The sequence below is a fragment of the Leptonychotes weddellii genome, chromosome 14 (assembly GCF_054177405.1).
Source record: "Leptonychotes weddellii isolate Sample4059 chromosome 14, ASM5417740v2, whole genome shotgun sequence".
In the NCBI taxonomy this organism is placed as follows: domain Eukaryota; kingdom Metazoa; phylum Chordata; class Mammalia; order Carnivora; family Phocidae; genus Leptonychotes; species Leptonychotes weddellii.
The window spans coordinates 36841046-36857616 of record NC_138382.1 but is presented as its reverse complement, the minus strand read 5'-3'; the positions used below and the strand labels follow the sequence as shown (position 1 = coordinate 36857616).

Below are 16571 nucleotides of genomic sequence, written 5' to 3'. Positions count from 1 at the left end.
TGACCTTCAAGAGATAGAACCAATAATGAAAATTCATGATAATTATAGGTGAGTCTAAATAATAATGCTGGGAGAGACAGAGAAAATAACCTCTATTCTTGCTGCATTCCCAGGCATCCACTTTTTGTACCAAACACAAATAAAACCTGTCATTTTTCGTTCACATCAGTCACTTAGCAATACCATTTTCTGGCCTCTATTGGAAGTTAGAGCTCATAAATAGCTTTTAATGTATACAAACTTTTTATTGTATTTGGAGTCTAGTGCCTCCAGGCTCCTTCCCACAGGCCACTGCAAGGAAAATTCCACTTCCTCATTTCTCTGATGCTTGGGCTCTGGAGCCCAGCTATCTGAATTCATATCCCAACTCTGCCACTGACTAGCTACATGGCCTTGAACAAATTATCCAACTTCCATCAGCCTCAGGGTCCTTATGTATTAAAGGTGGCAGGAGCGGTTATAATACCTATTTTGAGGGTACAGTGAGCTATTTATATACAAAGCACTTGGCACATAGTGAACTTGCAGTAAATGTTATCCATTATGACTGGAATCTATTTGATTTGCGGCAAATCGGTCTGTGGTTTGTCCAGCACCAGCATTTATTGGAGTTTTCTTTAAAACTCACATCCTCTTAGACACTTTCCTTCAAAGAAGCAAGGCAATCCAGACTTAATATGTGAGTGCATTTGGGATTCTTTGCTAGTCAAAGGAAATTTGTGTAACTATAGCCAGAATACCACTAGCACTTTGTGTTTGATTGGCATATCAAAACGGTTCATTAGCAATTGTGAGGATTGCTCAAGCCATACAACAAAATATATTAACATCTGGATTTTGGGGGGGAGATGACAGATGACAGTGATAGTTGGGTTGTTAATTCCTAAATTAAGTGAATTAACACAGGAGCTTAGTATCCTGAGTACAGAAACAGGCTGAGGCACATCCCACTTCTTTCTCTCCATTTATATAAAGAGGATTACTGTTTTTCTGTGTACCAACTTAAGTATTATTTTCTTAAAAAGAGAGAGAAGAGGGGCGCCTGGGTGGCACAGTCAGTTAAGCGTCCAACTCTTGGGTTTCAGCCTAGGTCATGATCTCTGGGTCGTGGGATCGAGCCCCGTGTGGGGCTCCTCACTCAGTGCTGACTCTGCTTGGATTCTCTCTCTCTCTCTCCTCCTCATCCCCCCAAATCTCTCTCTCTCTCTCTCTCAAAAATAAATAAATAAATCTTTTAAAATAGAGAGAAAGAAGAAATTAGCCATTGCTACACTTTTTACTTAATTTCCACCCTTTCTTTCCATTCCAGCGTGTTTCTTTATTTCTTATTTTTTCCAATGTGTTTATTTTTTTTAAAAAAAATTTATTTATTTATTTGACAGAGAGAGAGAGATCAGAAGTAGGCAGAGCGGCAGGTAGAGGGAGAGAGAGAAGCAGTCTCCCCGCTGAGCAGAGAGCCTGATGCGAGACTTGATCCTAGAACCCTGGGATCATGACCTGAGCCGAAGGCAGACGCTTAACCGACTGAGCCACCCAGGTGCCCCCCAAGGTGTTTCTTTAAACCAGGGTTGCGAAGTGGGTATTCCTGCATCCTGGGCTGCCACCTCCAGTCCTTCATTAATCTTTGAGACTCTCACTTTCTTAACGGGCAGAGATAGTGGGATAATTACCCAGCAACCAGCAACCAGTGATAAAAGTCATTTGAACTTACATCTCTTAGTATTACTTCTTTAGGAATTTATTTAATCCCTCCCCCCTCAATGTTTTAGAGTCTGCTAAGACCAAAAAGAGAGGGAGACAGTGATGATTTTGCATCTGATTAAGTGGTAAGATTTCTTTCCTTTTAGATTTTCAGGCTTGAGGCTTTTGTACCTTCTAGTCTTCCCATAGACTTTGAGGTTTATTCATCTCTTTCCAGGACAGATGTTTTGAAAGTTATTGTTTGCTACAGCTAAGTGTATTGAAAGAAAAAGGAGACATCATTTCATACAACCTTGTTAATTTCTTAAGCGAAAATCCATCATTCCCCTCCACCCAACCTTTCTAAATTCCAGGACGCCATAATAGTGTCAGTTAAATATTGGATTAACATTTCTAATCACTGGCATATATGTTTTAGGTCACATTTCTGACAAAATAATGATACTTTTAAATTTGTTTTTATAGACTTTGTACAGTGCTTCTGGGTCCTTGGCACAATAAATTCTGGTGCATTTCACAGATCTAGTGAGAGATTATAGTGGCAGAAGTTGATGGATGTTCCTTGACTGTTGTAATTGCTTATCTCTGATGCCATGCCACTGTCCAGTTGTCTTTTGGTACATGACATCTTCCAGGGACCCATTCGATTATGTGATTTGCGGGTGGGCAGTTACTGGTCAGAGTGAAACAAGGACTGTGTGGTCATGATAAAGTTACACTGTGTCATATTTGCCTAATGTTGATGTGTCTGAGGTGGAAGTGGGGGCCTGTATGTGAGGTAAAGTTCTGTATACGGTCAGATCACTTTGTAGTCACGGAAATCATTGCTCAACCAGTGGTTTCTGAGGTCAAAGGAAGAGAGACAATTTAAGGGTTTATGAATGGTTCATAGTGTTAAAAATGCTTTCTGAATGGCCTATGGGTTTTTTAATGGGTGTGGGGCACTTCCGAACCACGTAGCAAATAGGTAGCAAAATTCCTATATAGAATTGGGGTTTCTACCAGGGAGAACAACAGATATTAATGGCATCCTTCCAGTTGCTCAATTTCTTGATTACTTGCAGTGATGAGGGAGGAGGCCAGTTTAAGCTAAATAAAAGGTTGAATTACAATATTTTCTTTTAAGTAGAAGATGTATTCCTTATAGCCTGGCCTTGTAGATGTCCTGCTTTCATGAATGAAGAGGAGGGTCTGTGTTGATACACCAACCTGGGACCCTTGGGGATGCATTTTATGAATTCTTTTAAATATTCCTCAAGAATTTCCATGTATGTTCCCAATTGGCTTAACAAATTTTTCCTGTAGGCGATACAGCCTTTCAACTGACCACCAGGAATTGGGTTTTCAAATTAGTACAGCCCAAATGTGTGATATTTTGGGGGGTTTAAAATCAAAGGCATTTAAACACAAAATGCATAAGAAGAATGCCAAGATTAATCCTTAAAATCCCATTAGCCTTCTTTTGAAGAAGCTGTCTTCTGTAGTGTACAGTGGATGAAAATGAACTTGCCACCTGTTCAGTGGCCCTGAAAATAAATTCACAACACTGAGGCCAACCCCAAACCCAGATAGTTAGCTAAATAATTCAGTGGTTAGAAATACTACAGGCCTATAAGTATCGACTATACACATCTGGATCTTTTCTTTGTTATCTTCACTAGTCACTTCCAGTGTAATTAATACCCATTTGAAGTTGAATTCCTGACATAATCAGCATCCCATCACTAGGACTGCGAAGCAGCTTCACCCCATCCGTTAAGGTGAAGCTGAGTCCGATGAGCATGAGGAATTATCAGTAGATGTGGGTGAGCCTCCAAAAATGAGCAATTATGACCATATGGCACACTTCTTATTTCATTTGCAACAGGGCTATGTAAAAGGAAAGTGGAGGGGTATCTTAATGACCTCAGTTGCCATTTATGTATATAACGAAATATACATGTTGTAATCTGATACATATTCATGTCTGCAAGTTACACTTGAAAGAAAACTAATGATGTCACCTTCTGCTGAGATAAAACAGTGGAAGATTTTGTAAAGGAGTCCAGACCTTGCTCTGCACTCACTTTTTTCTTTGTAGAATCTATGCACAAGGCCTTTTCCTTCCATTTATTGTGTCTTAGGATCCATCTTGCTTGTGAGAGAAAAAGGAAGTCAATGGGGCAGATCTTTTTTTCTCCCCTGCAGACCAAAAGACAGGTTTGATTTTTTTTCCTTCCTCACATATTTTCTTTAAATATATATTTTTTTAAATCCAAACTCGTGGCTGGTTACCGTTTTGCTCTCATAAAGACCACTCAGTTCTTTCCTCCTTTTCATCCTGTACCTTCATGTTCTGTAGAGCCATTGGGGTATCAATCCCAGCTCCTAATTATTTTTCTCCCATTTAGCCACAAGGTGTAAATTTGCTAACTGAAAAGGCGTGCTCTGACAGCTAATCTCGTTGTATGTCCAAAGGCTGAGCTTGCTGCACTGGATAACTTCCCTGGGGGATTGTTCTGTAAAATGTGGGACCATTTGTTGAGCTGTCTGATGTAGAAGGAGAGAAAATGAAAGGACCTGCCAGAGGGAAGTGGGGTCATACAGTGCCTTCAGAGCAAAAAAGGGAAATCAAAGAACAATTTCAGGTCCACTTCAGTCTCCAAGCACGTTCCTGGGAACTAGGGAATCAGCGATATTTTCTTATTCGTGTTTTTAGGGAAGTCTCTGAGAGAGAGCCCCAAATCAGGGGAATGGCGAATTTAGAATGCCCAAGGGCTGTGCTTAGAGATTACCACCAGTGCAGGGGCACGTGGGTGGCTCAGTCGGTTAAGCATCTGACTCTTGATTTCTGCTCAGGTCACAATCTCAAGGTCGTGAGATCCAGCCCCTTGTTGGGCTCTGCACTGGGCGTGAAGCCTGCTTGGGATTCTCTCCCTCTCTCTCCCTCTGCCCCTCCCCCACCTCTCTCCCTCTCTAAAAAAAAAAAAAAATTACAGCCAGTGCAGAACACTTCTGTCTGGGCCTGAGACTTACAAGCTCTTCAAGGGCCCATAAAAATGTTTGGAACCAGAAGAAAAAATATATGTTGATATTGACTCTAAAATCTAAAAAAGGTACTCACAAGATTATTAAATGTTTAACTGAATGTCTACAAATATTTAATATCAACTTCATTAAGTATGAGATTTAGTCTTCTTAAAAGTTACAATATATGTGAAAACAAATTATGGATTCAGTTTCTCATGTTCCAAGATCTCAAGCATGCCAGTCATAATTAAATGAATTGCATGTAGCCAATAATTTGAAATAAAAATCATAAAAGGATTATAAGAATCCTTTCCATTTCTGTACACGGAAATGTATATTTTAGGTGGGATATGGGAGCAACTCAACATTCTTATATAAAGACATGTGGTAGGACTGAAAAAGAGAGCCTGGGTTCATGAAGGTTCTAAAACAGCTCTGCACCATGTACTCATCTCCATAGGGGATTGATTATTCCTGAAGACACTGATCACCAAAGACACTAATGGGGAGGACCAGAGGCAAGCTGGGAGCAGGGTTCCAGTTTGTTCTTGCTGTATGAACCCTTAGTGGAGGGGTAGTGACAAAGGCAGTGTGGTCTGAGCATGAGGAAAGTCACAAGGTACCTGCAAATCATTGGAAAGATAACAGGATGGTGCCCTGGTTCTGCCGAAGGAGGATGCATATTAAGTTGACAAAGCAAAGCCAGCTGGGTGGGTCATGTTGGTAGAACTCCTGTGTCCCTTTTTCAGTGTTCTCTCCTAACAGATAACCAGGCCCTCAAGTGCCCTGGTGTTTTAGTCAACCTTTCTCTACTTGACAGATATTTCCATTTTTAGAATGGAAAACTTGAAGTGGTAGAGGCAGAAAAGGTGTGTTATCTGAATTCTGCATGTGATGATCTTAGTCTTCAATTCAGGGGTCCACATTCTTCAGGATTTATTTTATTCACTTTATTTATTTATTTATTTATTTATTTATTTATTTATGGGGTGGTGAATGTGGACGCCCTCCAAAATACTTAGAAGATGATACTTCCTTGTAATCCCAGCCCCCAACAATAACCACTAATAACGGTTTGGTGTTGATTCTTGCAGAATTTTTTCTTTACATATACTAAAGCTTTGTTCATTTATTTTCTTCTATAAAATGACATGACAAATAAGACCTTAATTTTTTTTTAATTTTTTTATTCTTATGTTAATCCCCATACATTACATCATTAGTTTTAGATGTAGTGTTCCATGATTCATTGTTTGTGCACAACACCCAGTGCTCCATGCAGAACGTGCCCTCCTCAATACCCATCACCAGGCTAACCCATCCTCCCACCTCCCTCCCCTCTAGAACCCTCAGTTTGTTTCTCAGAAGGACCTTAATTTTTGTCACTTGAACAGTATATCTTAGATACTTTTGCATGTCAGTACATGTGTACTTACCTCGTTTATTTTAATGACCCCATGGGATTCCACTGCATGGATGCGCCATAGTGGATTGAACTGCCCTCCATTGCTGGGCATTTGGGATGGCCATTCAACTTTTTGAGTGTCCAGGAGAATGTACCATGGGCCTAAATAAACCATTATATATTGGTTAGTAATCTATACCGTTGGCCCCCTGTGTTGGTTCCTCCCTGCCCAGAAGCAGAAAGAACCAAATCTTTCCTTATACTGATGCTTGTTATTAAATGTAAAACCGACATGGGACTTGTTGTTTATTTATTTCTTTGTCTTCTGTTTTTGCCTTTTTCTCTTCTGCAGTCATCTACAGCCAGGGACAAGGATGAGCAGGCTCTACCGGTAGGAAGAAGTGGCTCTGTCTATACCTGTTCGTGTGCCTGTGGAGAGTGTGGGACAGGGGTGGGAGGAGGAGGGCTCATGTGCTCAACAAACCATCCTCCCCCTTGGGATACTGAAACGGCTCAATCTACCGGTATATATGTATACTCAGTCCTATAATTAGTGTCAACTGTATTCTGATATTCACTGATACTCAAATTATTTCTGGGACTAGATTTCAAAAAGTTTGCCTTCTCTCTTTCATTTGGCATAAACTTTAATGTGAGTTGAAAGAAGGAAATATTTCCAAACTGCATCCCATGGGATGTTGAGCTGATATTTGGGGACAGTGTGGGATCTAATGCTTGATATCTATTTTTTATGTATCTGCATGCCCTTAATTTCTGGTTGGAAATTTCTTTTGGTTCCATCAAAAGAAATGCTGCATGAGACGTATGTGTTTAATATATAACTAATACCCAAAAGAATACCCAAATAGATATAATCCTTTGCCAATGAAGATCTCCACAACAAAGTTCTTCCAGTTTCCTAGAATGAGCATAGTAACAGTGATTATGACAAATTATTAACAACAAACACATTTTCCAGTTCCTATCCAGTTAACATATCACATTCTGTAATGTGCAAGATGGCAAGGAAATGACCTTCAGAGTTTTTTGTGTTCAGCCATCAAACAGTGATTACATTTCAACTCTAGTCAAGGCTCCTAAACTTGCCCCTAAAATATTTTGAAACTTAATCATCTGAATCAAATACTACAATGCATTAAAAATGTTACAGATTTAAAACTGAAGAGACTAGTAATAAAGATACATATGACCCCATCCATCCTCCTGTAGTGCTCAGAGCAAAGACTCAGGACATTCATTGAGAGCCCATCGGATATGTCAGATCTGGTACTGGGCTAGGGATACAGACTCAATCTCTTGCTTTGAGGAACTCATGATCAGTTTCACAATATCCTCTGATTCTTCTTCCGTCAGAGTTAGGAGTATGATTTTGACAGCATATCAATGATAATAAAATCACACTAAGAAATTCAGATTTCTCCATGTATCTCATACTGGCATTTTGCCCATACTTCAAGTTACCATGGCTTTCACCTTTGTCCCCAAATGTGTGGACCACGATTGTTAATAAGTATTCTACAAAATAAGAGACCTTGGGGCACTGTCCAAGTTAACCAAGTTAACCAGATTTCTTTAGTGTTACACTCAGTGGTCTAATGTGTATCTTAAAATGCTAAAGGTGGGTTGGTCTAGGATGTAGCGCTTGCCAAATATATATGGTTGTGAAGTCTCTTGGGGGACTCTTCTTGGGAAGCCCCTTTGTGGGTCTTGACTGTGATTGGATATATTGGAAAGCCCTGTAATGTAGATAGTTGGGAGACTTCATGGAAAATCATATTTTATTTTTACCTGGCCCCAGAAAAATTGTATGTCGAGATTTTGGATTGAAAGTTCAATAAGCAATTAATTCCTTCGCATTACCTGACCTTGCTCCCTCTTAAATCTGGCTGTCTGTAAAGCTTGGCTGCTTCTGAAGCCTCTTCCCCTTTGAGAACTAGCACAAAATCAACCAAAGTGAGAGGAAGCAGTTCCTAGTCAGGATAAAAATCCATCAAATCCTGAGGGTGTAGGGTGTCTTTTTTTAGCTTATTTGCTTTTGAAGATCGCCATAAAAAGAGTTTGTTGGTAACTTATCTCTAGAAATTCTTTCTTCCTCTCTTACCTGTGAGTTTCACCTCATTGGCTACCACCAATCACACCAGTAGTTTATACAAAAGGAGCCCCCCTCCCCCCAGCATGGAAGTCAAGAGGTTTTTCAGTGGATTCTTAATAGGAGGCTCTTTCCCTTTAGATCTCTCTTAATGTAGACCATAGGGCTTCATGAATTAGAACTGTGGTCCCCAGAGTAGAGATGAGGTCCCCAGGAGATACACAAGCTGATCTTTTGGGGAGCAAGGAGGAAATATTAGCACCTCTATCATTTACTTTCTATATTATTCTTCATAATTTCTCCTTTCGCAAATGTTTTATCATAGCTATGCTCATATTTTGGTATGTGTGGATATAGAGACAGAGATAGATACATATATGCATACTCAAAACTTTTATAGATAGGGTGCACAATCTAAACATTTTAGAGACCATCCACCAGTTCAGATAACAAACTTTGAGAGAAGCAAACCTGAGATCCATTTCTCTATCCTCCATTTTTCATCTCGTTTCACTTCTCTGAGACAGTGTCCTTATCTGTCTAAAGGGAATGATGACCATGTCTAGTTCAGAGGGCTCATTGTGAGATTGAGATAAACAGTGGGAGTGAAGTGTATAGTACATTGACTAGCATTTAGTAAGCTCAAAAAAAAAAAAAAAGGTAGCAATGAATTCATTTAGGATGTGAGAAGGCCATTCCTTGGCAGGATTTGAAATGCACTTTGAACATCTTTCTTACAATAGCATGTCATCATGTGACAGAAATGAGTGACCACCAGACTAAGTGAGAGCATATCTGCAATACACTTGCCTATGGTTTCCGAGAACTAACAGCGTTTTTGTCTGGTTTCTCTGCTCAGACTAAGCCACGTCTCCAGCGAGGTGGAAGTTCTGCTTCTCTCCACAACAGTCTCATGAGGAATAGCATCTTCCAGCTCATGATTCACACCCTTGACCCACTCGCTGAAGGTAAATATCAGGCGTTAGCTGGGGAGCTTGTGCCGGGGCGGGCGGTGGTAGAGGATGTTTACAATGCTGCCATCACACACGGCTGCCACTGTCCTCGTGGGGAGCATCTGCCAGAGGAAACCGTGGGCCCTTGACGTGCTTTATCTGCAGCAGCTCAGTTCACAGTTGGAGAGTGTTGTGCCAGGAGTAGGACCTGAGGTCTTGTGTACTGATTCTGTCTTTTGATGCTTCCAGCATAAAGAGTTGGTGATGAGGCAGAGAAGGCAAAAAGGTTTCTCTCCCTCCCAGCTGGAGTGACAGCTCTCTTTCATCATCCCTCCTCAGTTCCAAAATGAGGTTGTAGATGGAGATTAATTGTGCATTTTTAAAAAAGAGAGAAGAGAACCCCATGACTTAGGGCCTTGAATAATTTGGGGAATGATGTTCACCGTAGAACATTGATATTGTCCTGATTCTTTGGCAGTTGGAGGGTGGTGGGTGAGCTAAGCATCCAAGGAGACTTCTCGGAGGTAACTGCTTAGGATCAGTCTCAAAAGGCCTGGTTCACCTCCTAGGGTAGTCCTATGAACCATCACAAAGAATCCAGTATTATGTTCTTTAAGTTTTACTGATTCACAGATTCATCCTGTTTCTTAACTTGCATAACTATCCTAAAAATTTAATTTTCCAGTAGGTAGATATCTTATGTGTCAAATAAATACCAGAGTTAGGCTCCTAGCAAGGGGTGCAAATGTAAGCTAGTATATTCTCCCTTCATCTCTGGACCTTGTAATTGGGCCTGATGTTACATGGGGGCTAACAGAGATCGTTGGAAGAGCATGGCCTGGGACACGTGGGATGAGATTGTCAAATCATGTCACATAAATCAGAGCTCTTACCCAATATAAACCTTTGCTGAATAATTTCAAGGATACAGGTCATCAGGAGATTCAGAAGAAAGAAAGAACATTTGGGGACCTCAAGAACAGCTCCCCAGGTCCTGTCTTCCCTCACTAAATACTCAGCTCTGACCCAGAATAATAGATGAGGATCATGGGGTCACCTCTCACTACAGAACATTTTGATTATGAAACGTCTCCATTTTATACCCCAGAGAGTTCTATAGCTGACATGATATTCTCCAAGGAGCCCCGCCTCATAGATCGTGAGTCCTATTTACTAGAGGTAGTCTTTAGCCAGGGGCATCCTGAGTGTCATTACTCTCTTCACTCAGAGGCCCACTAGACAAGGGAATTACACCTGGTCACTAGCCTTCTTCTAATTCCCCTGGGTCTCCCCACCAACACCATCACCCCAAAGAGGAGTGAAGGGATGGCAGACCAACTTCCTCCCAGCCACTAAGGAGTTGTGTGACTTTGGGCAACTTGGAGTCTCTCTAGTACTTGGTTTCTTCATTTGTAGTAAGAGTTACCTTTGTCCAATGCTTTACGGTTGACAAAGCATTTTCACACCTGTGAACTTATGCTCCATAGTTACTCTTCATAGCCAACATTATTATTATTCTAATCGCATAAAATATCATACCACCCAAGGAGATCGCAAACCGACCTCCTCCCTCGGCCAGCTGTTTATTCCGAGCCATCCCCATCGCTTGCCTGGATTCCTGTGGGGCCTTCCTAACTGGTTTCTCACTGCCTCCTTGCCTCCTCCTCTGCGTGTTTTTCACACGGCACCCCAAGTAGTCCTCTTCAAAAGTAAATCAGATTGTGTCACTCCTACTGATAACCTACAGTGGCTTCCCATGGCTCTTGGAAAAATTGTGAGATAGTTCTCATGGTGTATATCATCTGCCTCTTTCTCCAGACTCGGTTCGACTCACTTTGCTTAAGCCACAGAGGCCTTTCTGTCTTCAGACAGGTGCTTCTTTCCTGCCTCATAGTCTTTGCATGGGCTATGACCCCCACCCAGAATCCTTTTCGTTCTTCCGCCCTCTTCCACTTCCCTTGCCCATTCTTTTTTTTTTTTTTAAGATTTTATTTATTTGACAGAGAGAGACACAGCGAGAAAGGGAACACAAGCAGGGGGAGCGCGAGAGGGAGAAGCAGGCTTCCTGCGGAGCAGGGAGCCCGATGCGGGGCTCGATCCCAGGACCCTGGGATCATGACCTGAGCCGAAGGCAGACGCTTAACTACTAAGCCACCCAGGCGCCCCCCCAGCCCATTCTTCAGCCGGCTGTCGACAGGACATTTCCCGGCCACCCAGTATAAATCAGGGCCCCAATCCTCATCTCTCCAGGCCCCCTTTCATTTGTCCTTATTGCTCGCATTGTAATTTGTGTGATTATTTGTTTACTGCCTGTCTCCCTGAGGATGCAGTAAATCTCCAGAGAGCAGGAACTCTATTTTATTCACTAGTTTCACCCAAATTCTAGCAGAGTAACTAGCACAGAGTAGCTGCTAAAACTCAAGAAAGATTACGCAGTGTGGCCAATGTCAAGCTTTTGACCTGATATTCACAGAATTTCAAAGCCCTCTAAAGCCGCGTGGATTGTATCTTGGGTTGTTTTGAGCCATCATCTTTTCCACCCCATCACCCTAAAGGGCCATGTAAGAAGAAAAGAACCATTTTATCTGCCCCAATGTGATTATGAGCAGGCAACTGAGTATGTTTATTTTTTGCAAGGCAGTATTATGTAGTAATTAAGAGGACAGATTCCAGAGCCAAACTCTCTGGGTCTAGATCTCAGCTCTGCATTTACTAGCTGTGTGACCTTGGACAAGTTTCCTAACCTCTCTGTACCTCAGTTTCCTCCTCTATAAAATCAGGATGCTTACTTCATAAGGTTGTAAGGATTAAAGGAAAGAATGTACATAACGCATTTAACACACTGCTTGCAGATCATAAGTATCATATACAGGTTTGGAATTATTCTGTTTCATTATTTTGAAAAATAATGCATCATGTGATTTTTTTTTAGATTTTATTTATTTATTTGAGAGAGAGAGAGAGAGAGAGTGTGTGTGTGTGTGTGTGTGTGTGTGTGTGTGTGTGTGTGAGCCAGGAGAAGAGTAGAGGGAGAGGGACAAGCAGACTCTCCTCTGAGCACAGAGTCCGACACGGAGCTCCATCTCGCAACCCTGAGATCATGACCTGAGACGAAATCAAGAGTCGGCCTTAACCAGTTGAGCCCCCCAGGCACCTCTGATTCTTTTTAATTTAAAATATTCAAAAGGCTATGATAAAAAAATAAGTCTCCCCCTGCCATCAAACTCCCAATTTTTTCCAGCCCCCCAGTTCTCCCTAGAGAAAACCACACAGCAACCAATTATCAGGGCTCATTCCAGAGATATTCCATGTATATACAACTGTGTGCATGCATGCATGCGTGCATGTCCATGCCCACAAGTCCCCAAAGTCTAAATTTCTCTCGTGTTTGTTTGGGAGAGTTGACTTTCTGGTAGCGCTTTTCATTCTTCCTGTTTCGTGGGGAAGGTTATGCTTTGTTTCTGTGAGATAAGAAAAAGTGAATCTGGGTTTGTCTCTGAGTCGAGCCATCAGTGATTTTCCGAAACACCTGGCCCTTATGGGGCTGCATGCAATTAAAGTGTTTGTTCCCACTGTAGCAAGATGTGCCTTCCGAATCCGGTGCCTGCTTTCAAGGTGAAACCTGCCCCTGAAAGACGGGCAGCGCTCTGGTGGTGTGAATCTGAGAGATGCGGAGAGCCGTAATCAGTTCTGGACTTGAGTGATTAGAAAATATGGAAAGCACTTCAATGCTTTAAAATTGCTCCGTAGCACACGGCCAAGAAAACAGATTGCTCGGGTATTTTTCCCCCAAAATTCACGATCATTTTCCATTCCAGGAACAGCCAAAAAATTAACCCACGGCTCTCAGAAATAGTCGTCTCTCTTTTAGTTTGCATCTAATCACTTGAATTCACACGTCCTCGTGCCAAACTGTCACCTTTTAACAATATAGAGCGTGCTGCTTACATCGCCAGTGGATGGCTTGCACGCTGCGGCAGCTTCCCCGTTACACTGAAGGGCGGCTCCCCGATGCTCCTGGCGGCCACCTCGGTGGACACTGGCCCCACGGGGCATAGAGTCAGTGTTCGCAAAGGCAAGTTTTCAGCTTCATCTGGAAATGTCATCTAGGACCGATGGCTTACGAAAAGACCTTTGTCCCTTGGTCTCATTTTCTTGAAACAAGGGCTTCTGTCTTCCACGATGTAGTGACTGAGCCGTTGCCTTAACTGGTGGTCGGTTTGGCCTCTGAGCCTGAGTCACAGATCCAGCAGTTACATATCTTTTGTTGTGTATGTAACAAAGCACCCAAGGAGCAGGTGGCTTAAAAGCCCCACCATATTATTGCTCCTGATTTCCTGGATCAGGAACCTGCGCAGGGATCGGCAGGGTGATTCTTCCATTCCCTGTGGTATCGATGGAGGTCATTTGGTGTTATTCAGCTAGTAGATGAGCTGGTTAGAAGGTCCGAAAGGGCCTCACACTCACATCTGGCACTTTTTTTTTTTTTAAGATTTAATTCATTTATTTGAGAGAGACAGAGTGAGAGAGAGAGAGCATGAGCAGGGGGAGGGGCAGAAGGAGAGGGAGAAGCAGGCTTCCCGATGAGCAGGGAACCTGACATGGGGCTCAATCCCAGGGCCCTGGGATCATGACCTGAGCTGAAGGCAGATGCTTAACCAACTGAGCCACCCAGGCGCCCCACATCTGGCACAGCTGGAAGGCTGGGCTCAGCTGGACCCCTCTGACTCTCCATGTTTTCTCAGGGCCTTTCCACATGGTTGGACGCAGTGGCTCAGGGTTCTGAGAACAAATCTTCCAAGAGGCTCAGGGATAAGCAGCAAGGATTCCAGTGACCTGGCCTGGGAAGTCCCCGAATGTCACTTCGGCATGCTACCAATCAAGCAGTCACAAAGCCCAGCCCAGACTCTAGAACGAGAGAAGGAGATTCCTCTCAATGGAAAGACACCAAAGAATTTGAAACCACCTTTAATCGAACCCAGTCTATTTCAGGGACACATATCATTGATCATTGATTAGTTTGTGTGTTCATTGGTGTGCTCTGGACAGACCATGCTGTGGGGAAGGGACAAAGCCATAGTCAGCCTGCCTTGGATGAAGGTTTAGTCCAGAACAAGATGGAGCAGTGCCCTTCCAAGGGCCACAAAATGAACAGGATATTGTTCATGAAAGAAAGGAATCTGCTTATAGCTCACATAAATGGTTGGAATAAGGAATTTGTTTCTTTCATTAGAAAGCTGGCATTATTAATTGCGGGGGGTCACAGTATGGCTGTCTGAATTGATCTTTCTAATACATTCAGTGTCTCATATTGATTTTAACATTTCCTCGAAACAAGCCATTATATTTACCCAGATACACATCTTTATGAACCTAAAATAAGGATGCTGGATGTAGCGCTTTGGGATTGGATAGCTTCTCCTATCAGTCTGTCTAAATGATAATACCGCTAACTAATATTTACAGAGTGCTTACTGTGAGACGGGCACCCTGTGGAGTGGTCTACATAAGCCATCTCCTGTAACCCTGACGTTAGCCCTACTCCCTCATTCAGAGAAGGACACCAAAGTGTAAAGAAGCTGCGTCTTGCCTCGCCAAGCGATACAGGCAACAAATGGCAGAGCCACAGTCTGAACCTACATCTGCCTGCCTCACAGTCTGTGTTTAAGCTTCTTGTGTTACTCTGCTGCCTTGTGTAAGCTCATGTCCGACTCTGTTCCCTGTTGTCATAGTGTAGATGCCAGCCTAAACAGCAGGCCCCCTGACCTATCCCTGGACCAGTTATACGCTTGGTTCATAAGATGTGAATTTCCCACATACATGCCTTTGCAGCAAGGCCACTCTTGGCCTTGAATCCTCCCATCACAGCCCCACGCCTTGAGTGCCAGCCACTCTTGGAGAGCACCTTGCTCTCCTAACTCAGCTGCTTCTCAGTGCATGAATTACTGTTGACATCTCTCTCTAGGATGACATGTACTACCCTATACAGGAAAAGGGACCCCGTAACTAACTCTGCAACTGCATGAAAGCCCAATGACTGGGTGATGGAATGGGGAGCCTGGTGTGGGGACAAGGTATGTGGAATGCCATTAGAGTTTGGCTATGTAGCAGCGAGGTCAGCCTGTGGTCCAAGAGTCAGACTGCCTGGGTTCAAACCCTGGCTCAGCCTCTTGCTCTGAGACCTTGAGCAAGCTTCTCAAGCTCACTGGACCTCAGTTTTCCCACTTTTAAAATGGGATAATGATAGCATCACCAGCATATGTGTATGATTAGCATTGCTCCACCATTTAGGACCTTGGCTTCTTCACCTGTAAGAGGGAATGATAGCTTCACTAATAAAAGCTTATGGTGAGCATTCATTACAATAGTACCCCCCAATCATTAAATTAGTGCTCAGTGAGTGTTGGCAGTGATTTTCCAGTTAAAATTATGTTCAGTGTCATGTAATAGAATCTAACTGCCATGGCTTAATGTAAGAGGTTTCTCTAAGACTTTATTTTTTTTGGAGAAGTTTTCAGTTTACAACATAATTGAGAGGAAGGTAAGAGATTTCCCATATACCACTTACTCCTACACAGGAATATCCTCCCTCGTTATCAACGCCACTCACTAGAATGGTACATTTGTTACCAAGGATGAACCTACACTGACATCATAACCACCCAAAGTCCATAGTTCACCTTGGGGTTCCCTCTTGGTACTGTATATTGTATGGGTTTAGGCAAATGTACAATGACATATATCCATCATTATAATATCAAACAGAGTATTTTCTTGCCCTAAAAGCCCTCTGTGCTTTGCCTGTTCATGCTTCTCATGTGCACTCACACACACCCCTGTCAACCACTGGTCTTTTCACTGTCTCCATAGTTTTTGCCTCTTCTAGAATGTCACAGAGTTGGAATTGTACAGTATATTATAGCCTTTCCAGGTTGGTCTTAATAGCTTTTTAGGGTTCCATTTCTCTTATTTAACCAGAAGCCCAATAGGAAGCAGTCCAAGGCTGGTCATACAGCTCCCCTCTGCCATGAAGGACAGAGTGTCCTTCTGTTCATTCTTCAGTCTAGAGCTTGTTTCTCTCATCCTCATCCTCAGAGGAAGACAGCTGCTCCCCTCCAACGCCCCTCCCCTGCCATTTTATCTGTATTCTGGGAAGAAGACCATGCAGCTGTCTTTTTTTAATCAGAAAAACCTGAGTGTTCCCAGAAGTAGACTTCCACTTCCATCACACAGGTCACAACAGAGCTGTGTGACTGCCCCAGCTTACAAAGGAGACAGAACGGGGCACTCTGCCTCCCCCAACATGGATCTCCATGTAGATCCCAGCAAAGATCAAATGCGTTCCCCTTCTTCTTCCTATCCCTGGTAACCTTAATCCTGTCTTCTCAGGTTC

At 42.7% G+C, this 16571-nt stretch overlaps 1 protein-coding gene and 1 long non-coding RNA gene across 4 annotated transcripts in view; both read left to right on the top strand.

The window, feature by feature from the left end:
- Positions 1-16571, top strand: part of LOC145717028 (uncharacterized) — a 560651-nt gene that overhangs the window by 370554 nt on the left and 173526 nt on the right. The gene's annotated exons all lie outside the window — the stretch shown is intronic.
- The window catches only part of SLC24A2 (solute carrier family 24 member 2), a 239949-nt gene that overhangs the window by 139002 nt on the left and 84376 nt on the right, over positions 1-16571 (top strand). For 2 of the 3 annotated variants that reach the window (XM_081803018.1, XM_081803016.1), the window contains exons 3-4: positions 6468-6506; positions 9085-9193. In XM_081803018.1, coding sequence (XP_081659144.1) covers positions 6468-6506; positions 9085-9193 — 148 coding nt within the window. The remainder of the gene's footprint in view (positions 1-6467; positions 6507-9084; positions 9194-16571) is intronic. The other variant, XM_081803017.1, reaches the window with a different exon arrangement.